At 41.1% G+C, this 23,420-nt stretch overlaps 1 protein-coding gene across 6 annotated transcripts in view; it reads left to right on the forward strand.

Annotated features, from left to right (window-relative positions):
• RBMS1 (RNA binding motif single stranded interacting protein 1) overlaps window positions 1–23,420 on the forward strand; it is a 147,188-nt gene that overhangs the window by 47,837 nt on the left and 75,931 nt on the right. For 2 of the 6 annotated variants that reach the window (XM_082285321.1, XM_082285322.1), the window contains exon 1: window positions 4,620–4,906. The exons of 3 other annotated variants lie outside the window; for them this stretch is intronic. In XM_082285321.1, the coding sequence (XP_082141447.1) occupies window positions 4,844–4,906 (63 nt within the window). In that variant the 5' untranslated portion in view covers window positions 4,620–4,843. Of the gene's footprint in view, window positions 1–4,619; window positions 4,907–5,373; window positions 5,514–23,420 lie in introns of those variants that run through there. One more of the 6 variants, XM_082285323.1, reaches the window with a different exon arrangement.

The raw sequence follows: 23,420 nt of genomic DNA on the forward strand, positions 1-23,420 counted from the left end.
ACATTCTACTGTAGAGTATACGTAATTTGGTACTTTAGTACCAGTATTTGAAATGGTACAGCTGGAAAAGATTATTTGTTTTCCCTCTTCAGATCATCATGAAGTTCCTTTTCTTACTGTTGAATATATTCATGTGATTATTTTGAATACTGCATTCTTAAACAACAGCTTCTCATTGTGTATGCAATACCTCCCTCTTAGCAGATCATATACTTCTGCAGTTTCATAATAATTTTCTTGTTCTAATTTAAAAAAAAATTAAAGAAGATTTTATATGTAAAGTGTTTGGCATGTTCACAACATTACTATGTCCCATTTTTACTGACCTCTCCTCCTCATCCTCACTTAGCAAGATACAGATTTTTTCATTACCTGTGTATTGGGAATACTTAAGTAAAAACAATTAATTGTGAGATAACTTATTTCTAAAGGAGCTTCCCATGCAATGGAGTTTACTCTGTTCTTTGGCTGTTGGAAATTATTTTGATACTTTCAGTTCTAATAGATGAATTTAAGGCTAAAATTAAAAATCTGCTTCTGTATGATACTCAGCTTCACATATCCCTTTATTAACACATTACAGGAAATGCTTAATATCTTTCATAGTTCAGCCCTGCATACTGTTTCCTTGGCTTGCATAGGGTATTTTAAAGTATTTTTGCATTGTTGTGGCTCAGCTTTCTGCCTCCTCTGGTTTCTGTCTTTCTCGGTATGACCAGGTGTGATGAGAGGATGGATGCTCAGGGAACGGAGCATTGTGATGAAAATCTCCTAGGTACCCTCAGGGTGGGGAAATGAGGTATCCACAGTCACTTTTCCAGTAGTGGGTCTTCAGACGACCCTGAAGTGATCAGGAGAGCAGAGCTGTAAGGAAATTCAGGAGATCCAGTCAGGACTCACAGGGGTTTGCAATAGACTGTAAGTTTCCCATTTAGAGCAGATCGAGGGCTGAGAGACCATCTGTCCTACAGAGGCACTAAATCCCCTGAGGGGAAATAGCTACTTTGGTTGAATTTTGAGATAAGTAAAGGAAGCCATGAATTTGATTTAGAACAGAAATGGTAAAGTAGCAGTTTAAATGCGCAGAACTGTTTTTAAAATAATGACTTAGTTTTGCAGCCTACTGGAAAGATTCTTGAGTACTTTCAGTTGTCTCCAGGTTTCCAGACAAGTCTGTCTTTCTGTATTTACACCATCTCTCTGCAAACCTACAAGCAAGCAAACAAAACAGAACATGTAAATTGTTACATTGTATTTCCAAAATGCATCAGAGGTGCTCATAAGTTTTCCTTTTTTTTCTGAATAAGCAACTCTGGGTAATTTAAAGAAGCTCTGAATGATTTATAGAGGCACTCTTAGACCCTATGGTCACCTTTTTCCCTCAGGATCAAAATGAATTGCTCATTTATAACTGCAAGCAGCAAATTCCTTGCTACCTGCAAGTCTGTTCACACCTGTTGTGTGCAGTTAATAACAAAGTACTTGAAAATATTATTCTTATGATCATATTTGTATATATTTTATAGATTAGGCATCTCAGTTTTGGCATTGCTAAGTCAGTAAGACTGACACTGTTCTTTTCAAACAAGGCATGCTTCTTGCATCTCAGAAAATATGTAGAATTGTTGACAGTACTTGAACCGATATATCACTGCACAAGTACTGAAAAGTCCAGGCAATTGTCTTGAGCTTTATCAACATAATCTCAAATACTGGGTTTTACACAGAAATAATTTTGCCTATGTTCTGGAGTAAGAACAAAGCAGCTTTTTCATATGAGCATAGGTTCAGATTGGAAGGGACCTCAGGGGATCTCTAGTCCAACCTCCAGCCCAAAGCAGCATCAGCAAAAAGATCAGGTCAGGTTGCTTTGGGCTGTATGAATTCTGGTCTTGAAAATGCTCAAGAATGGAGAGTGCACAACCTCTCAGAGCAATGCCTGGCTGTCCTGGTGTCCAGTCAGAAACTCTCTTGTTTCGATTTAGCTTTGCTGTCCCTTTCTCTCCAGACACACTGCTGTAAGGAGTCTGGCTCTGTATTCTTGATAACCTTGTCTAACCTACTGGAAGCCAGCTATTTCCCTGTTTGAGACAAAAATGGAGACAGAGTACTCAAGCCTTTTAAAAAGAACAAATAATGTTGATAGGCACATTAACACTTAGGAAATTACATCAAGTTTTCTTCCCAGAAAATTCTGTAATGAGTTTTTCCTTAACAAAAATAAATAATCAGATACTGTTAGATTGTGATCTAGTAGATGTTTACAGGATTATATTCGTTGTTACGTGCTTTCCTAATATGTTAGGAAAGAAAGTACTGGTAAGAGAGAGAAACGTGCCACATACTGAATCTAAGAGAGGGAAACCGTGTCCAAATCGCGGGAAGCCTTGGGACATGAGACAGCAGAGAGGGCAAGACGGCAGCGTTTCAGATACTGCTTTGGAATATTCTTGAGAGCCTCCCCTGGTATGACAGTGACTGAGACCCAATCGAGCATATAGTGTTTACATCCCTCCAGCCTCTTCCCTGGGGGATGGGGCAGGAAGAGGAGAGGAAAGGAAGCAAGGGATGATTGATGGCTTTTGAAAAGCTTTTCCCTGCGAGGGGAAGGTGTGGTCACTAAACGCATCTCCAGCTAACAAAGCCCTCCCGTAGGTGGAGCAGACATAAGCTTTGTCACCCCTTTGGAGCGACTGCAACACTGTCCAGAAAATATTTTTCTTGTTTTTCAGTTGGGAATAGAGATCTGAGCAGGAGAAGTAGCCTGTCACTGTTGCAGTTTGTACTGCTTTAAGAGGGTGCTTCGGCATTGAGTCTGATTGTGACATCTGTGACCAAGGGGCTGAAATAAGTAAGACCAGAGCACAGATCGACTGCTGTGTGAGGTACATCTCAGGAAGGCATGAGCACACAGCTACACTTCTGTCAAATTAAGCCACAGGTACATGAATATATTAAGCCAATATAATCTGATACTGCTGCCAAAACAAGCACTAGTATCCACCCTGTTGCCCCTGCCTATTTTTGCTCACTGCTACCTCCTCCATTACGCTGGCACAAGCAGCAGCACAGCCACATGCTGAACCCAACAAAGGAAATGATCTGGAAGAAAATTAACCTGATCAGAGAGAAAAAAAAAAAAAAAATGGTTTCACCCAGAATCAGTTGCTGAACTGTTGCTCTTTCAGTATTGATGCCAACTGATGTTGTTGTAAAGCAGGCATGAGGCTTTAACCAGACCAGGGAATCTGAATTTATCCTAGCATTAATGTGCTACCTTCATGCCAGCAGTGGGAATACGAATCTTCTGTGACCCAGCGTGAAGTTAGGCTAGTACAGACAGACAGTACCTGATCTGACACAAAGTCTGTCAGTACAATTTATTTCCATCAAATGTTTTCCAGTGCCAGCGATCACCATGTGGCTGCAGTGCTTTTCATCCAGTACTAGCAGACCTTAAACTTGTGTTATCAAATCAAGGCCAAACTGAATGAGATCCATTTTAGGACTTGAAAGAGGGAGAAAAAGGAAAGTTATGCAGAATGTAGTTCTGCCAAGTGTTGTTGCTTTCCTATTGTACTCTATTCAGATGGGCTCTGATCTGCGGTAGCAATATATTAGGATACCAAAATACTTAGAGATTATTTCTGGGGAAGTAATTGAAGGTAATGTGGTTTTGTAAATACTAGCATTGTCAGATGTTATTTGGCCTTACAGTAATGAAGTACCTGACAATTTTCTGTTTCTTCCCAGCTGTTTCCTGTGGACATGTTGGGGTGTACAGGGTTGGGGCCACTGTATTGTCAGAAAGAGGAAGAGAAACCAAAAGGTGCCTGATGATGCATGTCTGTGACAGAAGTTCTTCTGCAGTGTCACTGATCAGTCAGTGGCCTGACTGAGCTATAGCTCTGGACTTTCTTAGAAACTATATTGTCAACATCAGTAGGTAATGTAAATATAGTAATGTAAATAGTGCAGACTACTAGCGAGTGAAGTTGGGAACTCCTTGTCTCTGCGTGTCCCAGTCTTATAGCCTAAGAACTCTAACATTTCCTAGGCCTAAATTTCGTGAAGAAACTAAGAATTTCCCCTTGCTTCCCAAATGCTGCCTTGAGGCACTGGAGAGGGCTGTGACCGGATGTTCCTCCCCCCTCCTCATCCCTAGTCAAGAAAAACTTAAAGAGAGTTAAAGCCCGCAGTGTTTATCGCCTCGGAGCGGTCAGCCCCGCAGTTGGGGAGTGCACCAAACGCGGCTGTCCCCGCTCCAGCCGGGGCGCCGCGGGATGTCCCGCTCCAGCCGCTCGGGGGTCGGGACCCCGCCGGGCGCGCCCCGCGGCGGAATGCGCGGCACGCGGGCCCGCCGCCCCCCTCTCAGGCGCAACCATTGCGCGGCACGGGGGAGTCCGCGCCCGCCGCCCCGCTCCGCGCCTCCCCTGGCGCCGCGCCCCGCTCCGCGCCCCCCTCCCCGCGCAGGACGGGGCGGGGCGCGAGCAGCGCGCCCGCTCCGCGCTTCCCCGCCGCGGCTCGGCGCTTCCCCGCCCGCTCCCTCCCTCTGCTGGGCGGTGGTTGAGGCCGGCGGGAGGTGGGGCCGGGCCGGGCTGGGCTGGGGCAGCCGGCGGCGGTCAGCGGGGGCCCGTGGATGGCAGCCTGGGCGGCCGCCGCGGGATAGGGTCGGCGCGGAGCGGGGCCGGGCGGGGCGGGGGCCGAGCGGAGGGTTCGAGGAGCCGCAGCCGGCGGAGAAGGCACGGAGGCGGAGAGCGCCCTGCAGCCCCGCCGCGCCGCAGCCCGGCGGCCGCCAAAGTTGCTCCCCATCCCGAGGGGGAGCGGGGGATCCGGCGGGGCGATGATCTTCCCCAGCAGCAACAGCAGCGCGGCGGGCGGCAGTCGGACCCCCTATAGGAAGCAGGTAAGGGAGGGGTTGTGTGGATTTGTGGCTCCCCCACGTTCCCCCCCGCAGCCCCGAGGTGCTGGGGGAGGAGTGGGGAGAGGGGTGGCGACTGGCCTGAGTTGCAGCTTGCAGCCTTCTCGCTTCTCGAGAGCTGGGATTTGCAGAAAGAAACTCTCTTCTCCTTTTTAATTAGGTGGTGGGTTTTTTTGGGTTTTTTTTTGGTTTTTTTTTTTTTTTACCCTTTCGTAAAAGCCGCGCCGTGACCTTGGCGAGTGCCGGGGCGGCCGCCGCCGGGTCACCTTCGCGGGGCGTGCGGGGCGGTGCGGGGCGGCCGCTGGGGCCGGGCGGGTGCCGGCCCCGGCGGGCTCGGCAACATGTTAGAAAGGACCCGGTGTCGCAACAGCGAAACTTGGGGCTGGATGTTTTTCACTCGGCGTAAAATAAGCGAGGGGATCTGGGCGCGTTTTTTTCTTTCAAATAACCCTCCAGAAAACCTCCGCCGCCCCTCGGGCGCGCCCCAGCTTTCCCCGGGGAGGGCACAGGGGGACCCTGTGACATTTTATGGGCAGAGAGATCGCTCTGATAAGCTCGGAACACTCGCATCTATGGAGATGTACTGAAAGAGGTATTTCTTTGTTTGTTTGTTTAGTTGCTGGAAATAAAATATTTGAAATAGTTGTGTTACAACCTTGCTGGACCGTTTGTCTTTGGCTGCATTTTTATACACACAAGACGCAATGTTGGTATTAACCTTACATTATTTACTGCTTAGTGTATTATTTTTCATTGACTCTTTGATTAAATAAAAAAAGAAAAATACTTACTTTTTAAGTTAGTGGGAAAGCATGCTCTGTGTGTGTGCCAGAGGGTAAATAGAGTAGAGGTCACTGACAAGCTCCCGGCTTGACAAAGCATGCCAAAAATACTATGGCAGGCTTCTTTCCAGGTGAGAAAAAAATCCTTCCGTGTCTGCTGCACTTAGTAGCTGAAACAAGTAATTTGACGGGTTCAGTCAGCAATAATGGGGAAGTTTGTTCTATTTTGCTCGGGGTCAGAATGCATTAAGGGTAGAAATAGGAAATCAGATATCGCTGCTGCACACAGTGAAGGGTTTCATATAAATAATGAGGACATAGGCTTGGAAATTTTGAACCCTTGGTGCATTGTTGGGATGACACATGATCTGTGTGGCTAACCTGCATGACAGTGAAAGTTAGGCTCTCATATTTTCTTAAAGCTTAAGAAAAAATTGCTATTTCCTTTCTCCCTGTTATTTTATAGAAGTATCTTTTTGATAAGAATCACTGATGTGTTATCTCAGCAGTGCTCTGCAGATGCTGCCCAGCAGTGCATGGAGTTATCTTTGCATCTTGTACTCAAAATGTTCAAGTCCATACGTAACAAAACATGCTTATTGTGTGTGCTGGTTTTGGTTTATTGTTAATAAATGTCCTGGATACGCCCATGCTGATCATCTTGTTTGGTGCTCCTGCATACTTTATAAATGAAGCAGTTCATCCGATACTATTTCGTGCTCTCCCTGCTAGGACCATTAATCAAGGAAGGCCCCTTGGGTGGCTGTGCAGTGTGTCGGGTGCGGGGCGGGGTGTTGGCAGGAGCCGAGGGCAGCGGGGCCAGGCCTCGTGCTGGCAGGGCTGTGTTTTGTGTGCGGATGTGAGTTTGCCTGCTGGTCTGGAGCAGGCTGATAAGATGCTCTTCTTTTCACAGTGCACTCCTTAGATTCAAAGAGCTAAAAGGGCCGACTGAATCAGAAAAACAAACAGACCCTTTTTTCCCAATAGGGAGAGAAAGAAATGAATACAGGGGTATTATGTGGGCTTAAGACCCTGGGTACCAAAGGTTTCTTTTGTTAGTGTGTAGCTATTCTCTGCTCAAACACTTCCTACATAAGGAGCCAGGATCTGTGCTTTTCTCCAGTTAAGTCCATGGAAAACTCCTATTAACTTCATTCATGTAGACTAATGTCGATTAGCGATTGGCTTTCTGATCTCCCTTTCACTCAGCCTTCACCTGCAGGGGTGAGCTGATGTCAAACAGTGTTGAAGAGCACTGCAAGCCTAATTTTTCGACCCTTGGTAATTAAGAAAAGTTCAGATTAAGTCTCTGTATGCTCGGTGTAACCCATATTCAGACAATTGCATTGTAGCTGTGCTTTAGCCTGAGACCCTAGTGACTGTTAGTGCAGGAAAAGTTGTCAACTAATGTCCCTCAAATGAGTAACTGGATTTCCTATGCTAACAGTGTGTGGTATGTGAAGCTGAAAAAATTTTAAGTAACTTAAAAGAGAAATTAAAATATTTTGAGTAGCTTATATGTGTGTGTTGCTATTTGCATACATACGAGAATAATAAAAGAACAGTTCATGTTTAATACTATCCTGTTTCATTTTTAAGAGTCTATAGCAGTCTCTATAAGTTGAAAAAATGAATGATTAACTGTAAAAAGGCAAGGTGACACTCTCCTGATTTATTTTTAAGGCATTGTATTATAATGTGGTTTTCTACCTTAATTTCAAACATTCACAAAATGCCATATAGGTAGAGTAGGTTCAGATCTTTACCCATAATCTCTTTTTGTTTTCCCAAATAACTACGTTTTGTTTTATAAACAAATCTGTGCTAATAGTATTATGTTTGTTACCTGTTGTATCTACACTCTATCTACGTGCAACTCAGGCATGTAGGAGCCAGTCAGCATTCTCAATTTCAGGTCAGATTTGATTCGGTGGCGCCTGATCATCTTGTCTCTTTCAGAGTACTTATAAGAATACTAAAATGTGGTCTCTGCTCAAAAGGATTTCCTGCGTTATGGGCAGACAGGCATATTAAAAATACTCCTACCAGGCTTAAAATTGAGATGTTGCTTAAATGAGTGACAGCTCATCTGAGAAATAATATGAAATGCAGATGTAGGTCTTGTTAAAGAATGAAAGCTACACAGTATCTGCAGTAATAACCTATCACAACGCTCATAGCCATACATCCTGTCTGAAAAAGGTAGGTGTAAGCTAATATTTTTACTATCAAGGTTACTTGAGGTGTGCAAAGAATGCTCATGTGTGCATCCGTAATGAAAAGGAAACAAAATGACATATACTCTACTGCTTAATACAGGCTTTTTTAGCTCTTGGTTTGTTGAGAACAAGATGATTCTCTGTCCCTCCTCCCACTTTTGTTATTCTCATGTAAATTGGGAGGCGCTCCTCTGAAGTAAATATTTCTACACTCTGTAAAATTATCGTAAATGGAAAATTAGGCTTTCTCCTGCCATCTGCTCCTTGAATCTACAGAGCTAGTCCAGCTATTTGATTAGGGATTTTAAATCACTTTGTGCAGGGAGGTTCCTCTGCTCTCAGGTTTCTCGAAGAGGAAGCCAGAAGCAGCTCTGGAGGCCTGGGAAGGAGGTGAGTGCAGGGTCCTACCAGCACAGCCTGGGTGCTCAGCCCGGTGTCTATGCCTTTTAACAGCTTTGCCCAGTAACAGTGGTTCTTGTTACATTTTGATGAGTGTAATGTTTATCTCGACAGCATAAGGAGATTTACATAGTTTCATGCTTTCAAGAAGATTAACTGGGTGTAGCTGCATGTGAGGAATTTAACACTGATTTGATGTTTGGCCTGTGTATGGAGAGACAGACAAAGCTTTTGATCAATCTTTTCATGCAGCTCTGTTAATATCAAGTGTTGTGTCGAAGGTTGGGTTTTTTAAAAATTGAAGGTTAAGGTGGGTTTCTAATGATGGTTAAATGAATAAAGTTTTTGCCAATCTCAGGTTAAAAATGTAGATTAGCCCTTCACTCTATCTATAGGTTTAACCTATCAAGAAGCTACACCTGTAATCCTACTTTATTATTTCCCAGTTGGTGCTGTGTGTGGTGTCTGTGTGTGTGAGAAGGAACCTCATTAAACTTGCAAGACCTGGGCATGGTCATAACTCAAAACATGCAGCTCCATGGAGCAGTCTGTGCCCAGAAGGATTTGACACGACACCTCCTGCGTGGATGGGTGGTGCTGCGGCAGGGGGAGGCTGAGGTGCCTAAGATTGAACAGACATCTTTGGTTACAGAAATAAATGGGCTTTAGTTTCTTTTTGTTTCTTTCTCTCAGAACTATAAGAATTGTAATTTTGTATCACTGGCTTGAGGTGACAGACTCTATTTCCCTTTACATTGTATACAATGTTAAACGGTCTGCCTGGGTTTCACAAAACTGTACTCCTGCATTAAGTACCAACTACTTTAATTTTTAAAGTCCGTCTATAAGATTGTTTGTGAAGTTCTGCTTTATTCTCAAGGGAGCAAAACTACTCAGTGAGTGGGTTTCTATACTTGCACCAAAACGTGAATGAAAGAAATAAAAGGAAACACCTTATCTTGTTCAGGCATGATGTTACAGATTGCAAAAAGTGATATGATTGTCTTATCAGTATTTGGCAATTTGAAGTTTTTGTTTAGTATTTCTAACAGGGTGAACCATATATTTTTATGTCTTTGGAAATGTTATCGTTTAAAGTATGTGTCTTTGCCGTTTAGTTTCACATGGAAGGGAAGATAGAAGTCTGTGTATTGAACATCTGCTGTTTTGTTTTGGGTTCATTTTTTTTCCCCTGAAACTTCCAACTGTTAAAAAAATTGCTTGAGTTAACACATTTCAGAAGGGTTAGATCCTTTAAATTGTAACTGCTGGCAGGGAGGAGAGGGGAAGGAAGGAAGGGAGGGGAAAATCCTTTCCTGAGAGCTTGAGATGGCTCCTAAAACATCCGCACAGTGCTGCAACCAAGTAAATAAAAATAATGATCATTTGACATTATATCTCTTTTGGTCTGCATTTTTTCCCCCTTTTTAAAGTTGTGGTTGCACAAGATGGCATGTGACAAAAGAAGTCAACGGAGACTAGGAACCCCTAGCAGTTTTCCCTCATGGATCTGTTTCCAGCTTCTTATGAATGCTTTTCTCCTTTTCTACAACCAGTTGTTTTAAAACACCTTACTTGGGAGACAGTGTGAAGGCTTATAAATCTGTAGTCCTAGTGAAGAGGTGCATGGAGAGGTTTTGATCCTGGAAGAAGTGTTGGTCGGAAGTTTTCTAGAAAGCCAACAGAAGCACATTTGAAAGTTCTCGAGCTGTGTTGAAGTAATTGTGAGTTATTTTGCATACGTTTCAGAATTGCAGTGTACTGTGGTAATTATAACAGCCCTGCAGAAGCCACTGTATTTGCAGCTTCCTGATGCAACAGGAAAGGGAAGGGATGAGTTAGAAATAGAGGAGAAACGAGGAGAGGAACCATGGGCTGGATAAGCACAAGCCTCCTAACCCAGCAACTTAGGAAACATACACACAACAAAAAAATCATGTGCTGTAAGGGCTGGTTACCGTGATTAGCACAGCTTTAGCTGTTTCCCTCAAGAGACTGCAGTTAAGGCAGTGTAGTTGCAGCTGTGTGCATTGACTCACAACGTAGTTTTAAACTGCAGCTGAAGTAATTGAATGCTGGTGAGAGATTGCTTTAAACAAATTCAAGATAACTAGATTTGTGGCAGTTTGAGTTAGTTTATTTCTAGGAGTTTAAACTTAGTAACTTTTATTACTGTTAATGTAAATTGATTTTTAACAGTAAAACTCTATACCAATTTCAAGACTTAACCTGTGCACTAAGATGCATTGGCTTAAAAATATCTAGTAAGTATTTTGAAGTCTTACAAGCTCTTCAAAACAAGAATATAGCTGCAACATTTAAAAAATGGGTTTTTTTTAATTTATGATGTAGTATAAGGATATATCAGCTCTAGGGCCTGTTGCAAAAAAAAAGCCGGCAATTACAAAAATGTACAAATATATAATAATATAATTTATAATAATACCTTTTTGTTCATGTGTCCTCATAAAAGCCATGTTGTATGCTTAACTATAATTGTTTAGGAAATCACTGGTGTGTGTCTTATTTGTTTAAAGTATTCTGCTGTAGAACAATGATGTGTCAAATAGAGCGGGTATTTAGAATTTACTTATTTGATAGAATTGTAGAACTTTGTGAGGTTGCAGTGGAAACAAACAACACATTGTTCTGGGGACCTTCATTTGGGCTTCATTTTCCTCTGTTAAGAACAGCAGAAACACCAGGGCAAGACGAGCATCAAACTTAGTCTAGCCTGATGCTTACCTGCTTGTGAAAGGAAATGCTTCTTTAGGGCAACTAAATATATGTAACTTTATTTCACCATTGATTCTGTCTCTTGATGGTGTCTGTTATTGGCAATGGCACTTTCATACCTGATTGTGTGGGTTTTTCTCTGCTTAGGTGGGAATTTATTTCTTTTCTTACCTTCTATTGTTTTCTGTCCTTTTATATCCGAATCTCCTTGACCATATGGTGCTTTGCTCAGTAAAGTGGAAACATGAGTCCTTAGGTTAACTACAGCTCATATATTCTGTCTTTTGGGTACTACAGCATAACAGTGTTAGAATCCAGTCCTTTAGGATATTCCAGGTGTGTGTATGGCGCTTCCATTTTTGCTGTGCTTGAGGAGCGAAATCTAAGGATTCAGGTGTGAGTTTGGATGAGCGTTACAAGGGAACTTTTCCCAGGATTGTTAGTCACTGTAGGGCACTTCTCATGCCTTTGGTGTTACCAGCTCCCAGGAAGGCTGCTGCAGCTTGGTGAAGGAGTATCCAGTTATCTGTGAAAATCTGAAGCAGTGTTCACAGGTGCTTGGCTACTCTGAGGTGATTCACAATCCTGCTTTAAGGTTTATTTGACCCACAGAAACTTTATCAGGTTGTGCTTGTGCCACTGCAACAGTCCAAAATCACTCCAAACACCAGGCAGGCAAGGGTAAAATCAAATGCAGATCCTTGTTAATGTGTCCACAAATAAAAATACAGAATTCTTAAAACAAAGAAATGAAAAAAACCCCAAATAAATTAGTGCTACAGGACCTGGAAGTTTCCTCTACCTTGTATGCAGGCATGTGGCATACGACCTCAGTTTTCTCAGGGAGACTGGTTATTGTCCAACCCTTTCACCTCGAGTTTGGAGAAGAGACTCTGATTTAAGGTTCCATATTTTATTTGTACATAACCCACTTAAAGGGTAAGAGGAAGATACTGCTTTTTATTTTGTAAGTCGGTGATGCCTCTTTCACTCAGCCTTCTTACACCAGACCATAGGTTGTTTTTTCCTGCTTTGGAAGCAGTGATGTCTCTTGGGCATCCCCAGGTGCAGTGCTGCCTGCCCAGGCTTTGGAGTGCTCTTCAGCTGAGCACTGAAGAGATGGTTGGTGTGTTGCAAAGGAGATCTCATGCTATGAAGGAATTTCAAGTCTTGTGGTGTTTTTCTTTCTCTTCTGCCTATGTGTATAATTTGCCAATAATGTTTTAAACAGTTGTGCAACAGATATTTTGGTGGGCTACTGTGGGAATGGGGGAGACCCTGTCACTCGAGCTGCTGCAGGTGACTGGCAGCTGCATGTCACCTGTGTGCCCACCTTTGAGCATGCCCACGGTGACCCATTTGGAACTGTTTGTATTGCTCCATGCATGTGTGTTGTTCTGGCTTAGCTTAGCAAATCACTTAGCTAAGGTTTTAAATAACCTATTACAGCATGAAACTCTTTGAAGCTTGTAGTGTAGAAGTAACATACAGTACAGCTCTGTGTTAACTCTGCCCACTGTGGCTGTGCTGTGGAGGCGGGACAGGGTGGCCATGCTCGGGCCGGGGATGTGCCTCCTGCAAGCCCAGGAAAGCTGCAGCCACACTGGGTAAACCTGGGCTCTGGTAGAGCTGGCACACAGTTCCACGGATTTCTGTCCGCTATGAAAGCAACCATCAGCAGACAAGATTCTTTGGAGTGTTTAGTGGTCTGTCTTCCAGATGAGTTCAAGAAGAGTTCTAAAATTGTGGGTCTGAATTTTAAGACTCTTGCTTATGCCAGTGCGTATTTCCATAGCCAGTGGTGCCACTGCATGGGGTGAGACTGCTGACATCAATAAGTGCTTATTGAGACAGAGAACCAGAAGGCTCCTGAATTTCCCCAATGAGAAACCTGAGCTGAATAGCTGGTATATTGTGGGGTTGGTGTTAAACTCACATTCAGCAGAATCAAATGGTGTTTAAATTGCTTTAATATTATTCCACCCAATCTATTTGGCTTGCATGATCCTCATTATGATAGTACTTGTGCTTATTTTAAACTACTTCTGCGTAATTTGGAAAAACCATTTGAGATAGGTATTAAATGCAATTGCTTAGCAACTAACCTTTGAAACAGGGGCATTTTTTGGCTTTTATTCAGCATTGAGGAGATATATCTCTGAATGCTACTTGTGAGAAACACATCAAAACCAGGTTTTTGAAAAAGTGTTTCACTTAAAAATATAAATTATAACATTTCTTTATTGTCTTAGAGCAACAATGCTTCCAGTACACACATATATGTGTAAATATTCCAGAACTGGGGACAATTTTTGAGCTGAGACAGCCAGTAGTATCCTGCAGTACTGAGGAGCTATAGAGTACATTTGAAAGCTTCAGTAATTTTAATGGTGAAGAATACAAAGAGGTAATTCACTACATAGAATTTCAGCTGGTTAAAGGTGCTAGTGATACATAGGGCACATTGTAGAAAAATGCAAGGGTTTTTTAGTTTTTTGAAGTGCTCTAATTGCTGCCTCCATTCCCAGTTACAATGTTCTACAATGCTGTGGAGGCTAATGCGAGATGGAAATGGTTAAGGAAGTCATTGTTGCAGCATTAGGTCGATATTTTAATTGCTGCAGTGACAAAATCATGTTAACTTTGGAAGCAGACTTTGTCAGATTGCCAGCAAACATACTGTTCTTAGATCTGTCAGGTGTGGAGTGTCATGGTCTCAGAAGGCACTAAGGGCTGTAGACTGGCTTAGTCATTATAAAAGGCACTCTGGCTTTTCATGTAACCATTCTTTATGTATTCAGTAAGTTGTTGGGAATTCCCTGCTCCAAAGCTCTTGACAATTTTGTGCTTTCTCATTTAATGTTTCTTTGCAACTTTATTGTTTTGGTATTATTAAATGTATGGTTTTGTATTCCAGTATATTAGATGATGTAAAGAAACATCTAGCTATCTGTGTGTCTTATCCTTCTATCAAAAGACATTATTTTGGTGTGACACTTCTCTGTTGACCCTCTTTCAAAATGGCTGAATCTATCTCCACCTTCTTCATTTCCTGAAATAAGTGCTGTGTTGGGTCATTGTCCTGGGTAATAATAGAAATCTCAGGTCAGCCACACCTATAAAGGTTATTCATAGGGATTAAGATGGTGACCTGAAGTTCAAAATGGTCCCATCACTGATATTTTGGATAATCTTGAATGAATTGTTAAGGTTTGACCCTTCAAAAGGTACTTGTTAATATTCATTTCCTGCGTCTCAGATTTCGCATTGAAATGTACTAACATCTGCAAGTGGTTCAAATACTTCAGCAATTAGGACTATCTTGGGGAAAAAAAATATTTACACACGCACACATACCTATATAGATGTCTGTGTTTGTCTGTCCCCTGAAGCTCAGGATAGAGCAGATTATTTGGAATGATAAAACTGTGTTCAAATTCTGCCTGCCATGTACTCTATAAGTAGTTTCTTTATGGTCTATGAGAACATTCATCTAAATACTATTATTGATATTTCCGGATTAATAACAATGGCAAAGTTCATTTTGGCAAGAAACTGGACTGTTGAAACTACGTAGAACTCTGGGTTTTGAAAAGAGTAAAAGTTGGTTTACTGTTAGCAATAGCTAAGTTTATTTCTAAGCAGATGTTTGTTGGGCAGAAAGGCAGTCAACCATGAAATATTACTGAGAACAGGAATAACTCCGTGAAGTTCAGTGGCTTAGATTATACAGAAATTTAATCTAGTTATCTTTAGTGGTTTTATGGCCTTGTCTTTCCTATGAAATGAACTTCCTCAGGGTTTGGGGTTTTTTTCTCCTTTATTTTTTTTCCTTTTTTTTTTTAGACTGGGAAGTCCTTATTGGAGTATTCCGTTGTCCTGTTTAAATTTTGAAATCCAATTTAATGGCATAAATTCAAAATTCAGATGTTTGTTTGTTTTTAAGGAAATGCAATACATGGTCGTTCCACTTCAATTTACGGTAACTTTTATAGTGAACCAATGCTGGTGTACAAGATTATTAGTGTTAAACATCCAACTGTTGTGCAGATGGATAAGCTGCAAAGGTAGAATTGCCACTAAGAAAAGTGCAGCTGAATGTACTTATTAAAAATTTGGTTCCTTGAAACTGTCCACAGTGTAAGACAAAACTGAAAGCAGTTGCTAAACACTGGGGTTGTGCAGTAAGCAGGGGCAAATGATTAATTTATCTTAAAATGTTAGCCATTGGCTGGGCAGATTTCCTTTCACTGCAGTGTTTTAAAGTTAATTATTGATTCCAAATGTACTTATTAGAAATATTTCCTTCATCTATAACTTTCTGGTGCATTCAGAGGTATGATTCCTCAGCTGAATTCTTGTACCAAGGACGAGAACATGACTATTGAAATTGGATGAGTTGGGCTCTGTGCCCAAATGAACCGGTTTATTCCTGACTAGTGTTTGTCATCTCTATCTGTATATAAAGCCAGACATGGTTCAAGCCATGTGACCCTTCACCACCCAGAGGTGGAGGCTGTCTCCCACAGGTGCTGCAGCTGTTGAGCCAGCTGTGCTGATGTATGGCCTGCTGACTGCAGGGGCTTCCTAACACTTTGTGGCTGCTGTGAGCGCTCCTTGGATCATCTCTGATTGTAGCTGTAGCTGCTCACATGTCTGAGTCAGACTCTTACCTGCACTGCCATGACCAGTTCTGCTTTGCAGTTGAATTTCTCGTGTATTATTAATGTTGTATTAGTAGTACATCTGGAAGCTTTCCTAGGTGTTATCTAATTCTTGTGTTTTTTCATTTCAGAGTTGACAATGATTCATTGTGCAGTCAGACATTCACCCCAGCAGCTATTTGGATGCACCAAGGAATGGCATCCTGCATCTTCTTAGCATACAGCTGCTAAATCTTTGTAACTGAACTTCAGAACTAACTTTCTGGGTGTAAAAGGAATTGTTCATTTTAATACACTGTGAAGTTACGAACATTTTAAAATATGTCATATTGTGTGCTTGACGTTCAGACATCTGAATGATGTTCTTAACCACTTAAAATCACTTTTCTGTCAGAATTCAAAATTTGAGTTAAAAAGTAGCTACATGAGTTAAAACAGTAGTTTACAAAAGAAAAATAAAAATTGTCTCTTGGTTCAAACCAAGAGTGAATTTTTAAATTAGAAGGCAATATGTGAGGAAAATTGATGAGGGCTCTGGAAGTGACTTAGAACAGCTCTTCTGTTTGTATGATTCAATTTAAATTACAGCTATCAAGAAGAACCGGAAATGATAAATAAAGTTGTAACATGGGGTTTTTTTGAATTGCATGCACAAGGATTTTGGACAAGATCGTCATTTGTAAAAAGTCAGCAGTCAGAAAGTATTGGATCTAATAGGTGATAAGCATCTACCAAAACATTATCCTTTAAAGAATGAGAAAAGACTGACGTGGGTTTGTTTCAGATAAGGCTGTAAGGAAAATCTGACCCTAAGGCCAGAGCAGCATCGCTGCACGTGTTACGTACACAGGATTTCACTTCCTTTTAGTGGGCAGGTTTGTGAATGCTGCTTGTTTTCTTACCTGTAAGACTCAGCCAGAGGTACCACGTGTTTTTGCTGCAGTTGTCTTGCTTTGTGTATGAAAAACCAGCGTTGGTTTAGTTCCAGATTGTTTGACAGCCTAATGCTGTTTTGTTACCACTTTCATGAGTCTGCACCGTTGGTAAATGAAGCAGTCTGAACTTCCCTTTTAAATTTTTTTTTGGTTTTTTATTCTCCTTGTTCTTTTGATGAGCAAGGGGGAGACACCAGGAGGGAAAGTGAGCAGCCATAGGGGCAAGGATGCTGCTTTTTGGAGTAATGCCAGCCTAAGCTATTTCTTGAACTGTTATCTTGATTTGTGGGTCCACAATTGCCTCCGTTGCATTTGGATCTTTTCAGCCAAACTGAGGGAAAGGTTGGCTTGAAAGCTGAGCTGCCAGCAGGACCAGCAAAGCCATCTTTGTTCTTTATTTGGTACTGCACCAAAGCCATTTTATCAGACCAGCAGATCTTACCACCCGTCTTAAAGCTTTTTGACTTCCCTATACCGCCCTTTTCCTCTTCACTATCTGCACATCCTAGATATCTCAGAAAGCGCTGTTTCTACTTGGCAACTTTATCAGGAGTTTAATTTCCATGTTAAAACATCTGATCAGTAATGTTTGAAAGATTTCAGCTTTCCACGCTGTTTTTGGTTGAACTGGTGCTATGTTCAGGCCATCAAAGGTCAGTGCAGACAAATCATTCCTAATGTGCAGCTAGACATCTACTGGAGAGCTCCACCAGAAGCTGCCCTGCCCTTGGAAACCTTGCTCTTGTTTTGGTGGATGAATCTTCAATTTTGATTAAAGGCCTACCTTTACAACTTAGAGAATTTCATCCTACTGAAGGAATACTGGTTTCCTTATTTGTAAGGAGAAGCAGACTGCTATCTACAAAAGTAGGCTTATGTGCTGGATTTTGCTATGCTGATTTTAGCAAACTCCTTGCTATGTTTCATCAAGTCCCCAGATTTGTTGTGTTCACAGTATTGTAGTGAATTGCCTTTATGTATGAAAGAACTGCTTCTCATCTGTGTGCCCTTGATCACTTGCATTTAGGAAAATATTTACGTTTTTCATAAGTTTGCATAAAGAAGATTAGATTTACTAATTGGTCAGATTCTCGTACTACTGCTACTAGTTCTAATTTAAATGTGTCATGCTCCTATTTGCTAGGCTTAAAATTCAAAAGAGTTCACTCACAGATTGTCTTAAATGAGTGTTCAGCAACTTTGTGCTTTAAAGTGACTTAAAATCAGCTTCTCTAGGCCACAGATGTAGACATGCTGCCCAAACTGGCTTTCATTAAACAACGGAATGGTTTTGCAAGAAATAGCCTGGATCTGTTGAAACTGATGCTGAACAAATGCTAACAAGCCCTACTTGATCCAGGTTGAATAGCATTAAATAGTATTTTTACTATACTAAGCATTGTGTTCTGGAGTATCCTAGTCCCAGTTCCCTGAAATTATGCTGAAAAAGTGATCGCTCCATTAAGCATTCTGGTAATGAAGCAAGTGATTTGTGTATTACTGTAACATCTAAAATTCTCCTTAAAGAAATGAAGCAATTCTCCTTTTTTTACTCTTGTACATAAAAATTGTCTGTTGGGAGACAGAAAAATGTGTTGGAGGGCATAGCCACTGGGTACTGTGAGATGAAAAAGATGTACTGATGCGAAATGTGAGAAGAAAGTGCTTCCCTCTAACTTCTAGGCAGCTAAACCAAGCTACAACTGCAGGTTAGGATTTTGGAAATATCTAAAGGCAAAAATTACTACTTTTTTGTCTTTTCCAGGATAAAATTGTCCAAATGTCAACATTTTCCTAGTATTCTTTCTAGCAGATTGTTTCAAGATAGCCGCTCATAAAGGCTCGCAGAAGAAAGAAAAAATTAGGTGATAATGTTTTAATCCACAATGTTCAAACAGCCTGTGATTTAATTCAAGATTTGGATATATGGGGTATGCAGATCTAGGACAATGTACATAAATCTGCTTTATGTGTGTATACTTGAACACACACACACACACACACACACACACACACTTTCAAGGGCAAAGGGGTAACAAATGAGAGAAACTATATATTTTGTGCTGTTGCTACACTTTTGGCTGCTAGTGTTACCTGATCAACTGTGGACGTCTTGAGTTGTCTGTACCATCTTACCAGCATTTTCTGTATTAATATCAGCTGCAGGAAAGGTGGTGTTAAGTATCTGTCTGAATCATTCACTGGCTGGATGAGCTGTTCTTGTTTCCGTCTTTCCCAAGAGCTAAACATAGCTGCTTTTGTCAGGCTAAACTGATTGTAATTTGTCCTGTGGTGCCTGTGCATGCGTGTAAATCTCTATGTGCTACATAGGAGAAAGTTGTACAAATTGTTCTGAGCATGACAGACCACTCCTTTTTTCCTGAAGAGCACAGGGTATCCTGTGTGTGACTGTGTATTACATCATACATCTGGAGAAAATGGACTTCTAATGTCAGCTCTGCTGTAGTGAACATTTGTAGTGAACTGAAAAGGTTGCATGCAGCGAGTTTTAGTATGGCAGTCTCAAGGTTCAGGATCATCTCTGAGAAATGTCAAAAGTAGTATGGTGTCCACCGACCCCAAAAATTTGGAAACAGTTATTCTCGGTACTGCCTGCACACAGCTTTTTCTCAGCTTTTACTTTAAGTCACTTTTGCTGGGTATAAGGCAAGCTTACAGCACTGCAGTGTTCATTGCCTTCCATGAGAGCACAATTAAGATCTTGTCTGTGCTGGAGGTGTCACTGTGTGTGTAACTGCACTGATACAGTTGAATTAATGAAAATTTGTGGTAAGTCTTGCTGCTGTGTCAGACCCTCGCTGCAGGCACTGCAGCCAGGTGCCTGTACTGACGCCACGCTCTCCTCCCAAATAGGAAATGATGCAGGAGGCAAACGTTTCAGAAGCAATGAAGTTAAACTCCAGTTCTGTTCTAATGAGATTTGAGCTTCTACGTTTTATTCTAGGAAACCACGTAGAGTGTTGGGAGTAATTTAGAGGACTTTGGGAATGTCATTTGCAGACGCATACATGCTACATGCAGTCTCATTACAATCCAAACAAAGTTGGTGTACGTGTTGCAGCATGCAGACCCAGCAGTTTGCTCCCTGGTGCTCTGTAGAAAAGCCCTGTGTTGAGAAGTTTTGCCAACGTTATACACTGCTGTCTTCTGGTCTGTCAGTTCTATACAATGTTGAAATTTATAAAACTTCTGGGTAGATTTTCAGCATGTGCAAATGAATGCTGAACCACTGGGTGAGGGTGGAACTAGGCCGATATGTGCAAGTGCAGAAAACTGACAACTCCTTACATAATGAGTCTGATGGTTTAAAAAGTTTCTACTGATCTTCCTCTTGTTTTAAAACTGTATTACTAATTTAATAACACTTGCCTGCTTCTGTTCATTTTGGTGGTTTTCCCATGGAGAAGAATCACAGTTATGGAGATGTGGTCACTCTCCCATAGCAAATTGCAAGTTCAGTGTCAGACCATATCTACATAAAAATAAATATAAACATAAATAATAATAAATATTTAAATAACATATATATAATGTGTATGTATACATGCACCACTTGCAGCAGCATAGTCTCAAACGTGGACTCCTTGAATGTCAAAATACCACGACAAATTAGCACAAACTCCTAGCTGAAATTTAGTTGATAGTCATTTCAATCTTTGCTGAAATAATTGTAGAAGTATCTTGTGCTTCCCTTCTTTTTGACTGCAGTATGTAAAGGCAGTGGGGTATGAAATCCTGATGAATTTAACAGTGTTAGTATTTCTTGAATTCGGGATGTGCTTTCCTAGTTATGCCTGAGACTTGCTTTAATCCTTTACCAGCAATGCTGTGCATGACCTGTTTCAATGTGTTGATTATAATGAGTTGTATCTGCTGCATTTTATCATATTGCAGAATATTAAAACCCTAAGGGCACTTCTTGAAATTTCTGAAGTGAGTAGCAAAAAGATGAATGGAACTTTCAGTCCAGCACAGGTCATGCTGACCTCACTTCTATGGCAAACACTGTGAAAGACTATGGAAACAATTGCAGTGGAGTAACTAGGAAGGACTATGATGGTCCGAGTATGATTTCCTGTTCTTCAGCTCATGGAGGAGTCGTTTATTCCCATGGAAAGTGATGCAAGATGCTGCTGTTCTCACTGAGGTTGGTTCAACTGTAACTTGACATAGGCATGTAACAAGCTGCTGAGCAGCAGAATTGGACCTTCTTGGTATCAGAATTACAGTAACCTTTGTGTTGCACTCAGGCAGTGTATCTACACTGGCTTGTTCTTTGCTGATTACATTAGTTAGGCCTGGTGACACTTAGAAAAGGAAAAACATTTGCAAAGTGAGTAGGAAGGATAAAATATCTAATGGGATCCGTACTTTGAAACATAAATTGTGCCACTTTAAGAGCCTTTTCATGGGGACATCCAGATTCAGTCTGGATGATGAAGTCTTACAGAACTGGCTTTTTCTACCCTTTTTTTGTCTGATGTGCCATCTTTCTGACAACTGGAGATGTTGGCTGTGGTGTGGTCTCTCAGAGAGATTAGGATTTTGGAATGGAGAAGAAAGGGCCAGATAGCCAGCTGCCTCAACTGTTCCACTGATGTTGTCAAAAAGCAGCAGGAATAGACTGGGCTACCTATGAAATAGTTGTGTAATGGCATTAGGAGGAAGAACATCCATTATCTTCTTTAAAACAGAACAGAGGGATTCACAGTAACAATGCTGCTGCTATGCTGGGTGCAGTATGTTGCCCATAAGGAATCAGCAATTTTAGACAAAGGGATTTTGATAGGAATTGACTCCCTCATGCACGGTCGGGCTCAAGTTCTTCAATTTATTTAACTTGAATAAACAAAAAATGACATAGCAGATCCCATGTCAGCCAAAAGAGCCATCTGTGGTCTAACCCTGTGACAAACAGTATAGCAATACTTCCAATGCCACCAACAGTGTGGAGTTTGCCAGAAAAGCAGATGCTTCTTTTGACATGCATCTTCAATGTGGTGCCATTTCTATCCTATAATTGCTGTCTATGGAGGGAGGGTGGATAGGATAGTGAGATGAGCAGAATGGGGACACTGTAGGTTTTGGTGGAAAAGCCAAGAGTTTGGAAAATAATAAAAAAAAGAAATTAAAAAGAAGTGTAAAAATAATTTTTTAAAAGCTGAAATAAAAAGCTGTAAAATTCTCCTGTGTGCATCATGAAATCTGTGACACTTTTAAAGTAAGAGACAATACGTATCTAAAGTCTAATATAATATGGAAGACGAGTAAATAATACTTCAGAAACTTCCATGCAGAGTTTTAAACTTTACAAAAAAAAGGCATTCCTTCTCTATTATTTTAAAGAACTAAAGACTGGCCAAACATACTTAACATAATTTTTTTTGTTTGTTTTCTGTACTGTTAGTTTTTGTAATACAGATACTCAGGCAGTTCTTGAATAAGCCAAGGTGTCTGTATCTATACTCTGCTACTTTTTAATCAGCTTTATGAAATGTGCAGACTTAGCAGGATTAACCTCCAAAATACAGTGATGGATGGCATCCGTAATATTTAAGAGATGTCATATTTCCTGCTTTACGAAATTAACAATGTAACTACCTACACCCATAAAAATAAACGCATTTTAAACATCACAAATAGGAGTTCTTGAAAGCAGCATGTTTTTGATCGCATTGAATATTGTCCCCATGGCCCTGTTTGTTGGCACTGGGGGTAAAAGTTCACAACAGATAATGACAGAAAAGTTGAACAAATAGCAGTAGAGTGGGAGATTACCATTCTTCTAATGAGAGTCTGTCCTCTGAACAGAAGTAACTGTCTTATGTGGTGCAGGAGTCTCACTACCAGAGCTTAGTTTTGTGGGATTTACTTTGAGAAATGGTTACCTACTCTCTTCTATTTTCCTACAAGGGAGCCAAAAAATATCCAGGATAAAGCCATGTCTCTCATTTTCCATATATTTAAGTCCCACTTCATCCCATTACACTGTAAGTGCAGTCAGAGGATAATACATATTATTTATTTTCCGATCTTAGTACGCTGACATTTGAAGAGTTTTTAAATGGAGGTAGTGAGGTAGGAGTTTCCTGTGTAATTAATGCTAAAGCAGAGCCCTTTATACAATGAGAAAGGACCACTGTGAACCTCTTAATGCTTATGAAAAGCTTATTGAATAATTTTTTACTTAGATTCCATGAGTGCTGTCCTCTGAGCTGCCACTGAACTGCTTGTGAGCTGTATGTGATTTGCAAGCTCTTATGTGACCATCTATGGTCTAATCTGAACTACTGCATGACCCAGGAGTTTCTAAGTTAATTGCTGTTTCAGGTGAAGCATTTCTCCTACCAAGGATATCTTGAATGTTTCCTGTTGTGGAGAACATAGTAGGATTTTATACCCTGCTATTAACATGTACCAAGAGATGCGTAATGCAAGGGAGGAATTTTTTATTATTTGGATTCAGCGTCACGTGTTGGACTTGCTACCTTTTGGGTGCTTGCATAAACCATAGCATGCAAGTTACATCTCTCTGAAAATGGATGTGTTTTCTTTTAATTATAATTTGAATCCTCAGGCTAGAACAAAAACTTCAAAATAGTCTAGATATTCAGTACCCTGTGCTTTCTGGATCCTGGGCAAAAGCTTTGGCTGGTTTCAGTGAAGGACATAGGCCTGTGTGTGTATACGAGAATCAAGAAGGAAGTTGGCAGTGAATTCTTTTGTGTCTATTGCTCAGTGAA

This window comes from Coloeus monedula (genome assembly GCF_965178545.1).
Source record: "Coloeus monedula genome assembly, chromosome: 7".
NCBI classification, from domain to species: Eukaryota; Metazoa; Chordata; class Aves; order Passeriformes; family Corvidae; genus Coloeus; species Coloeus monedula.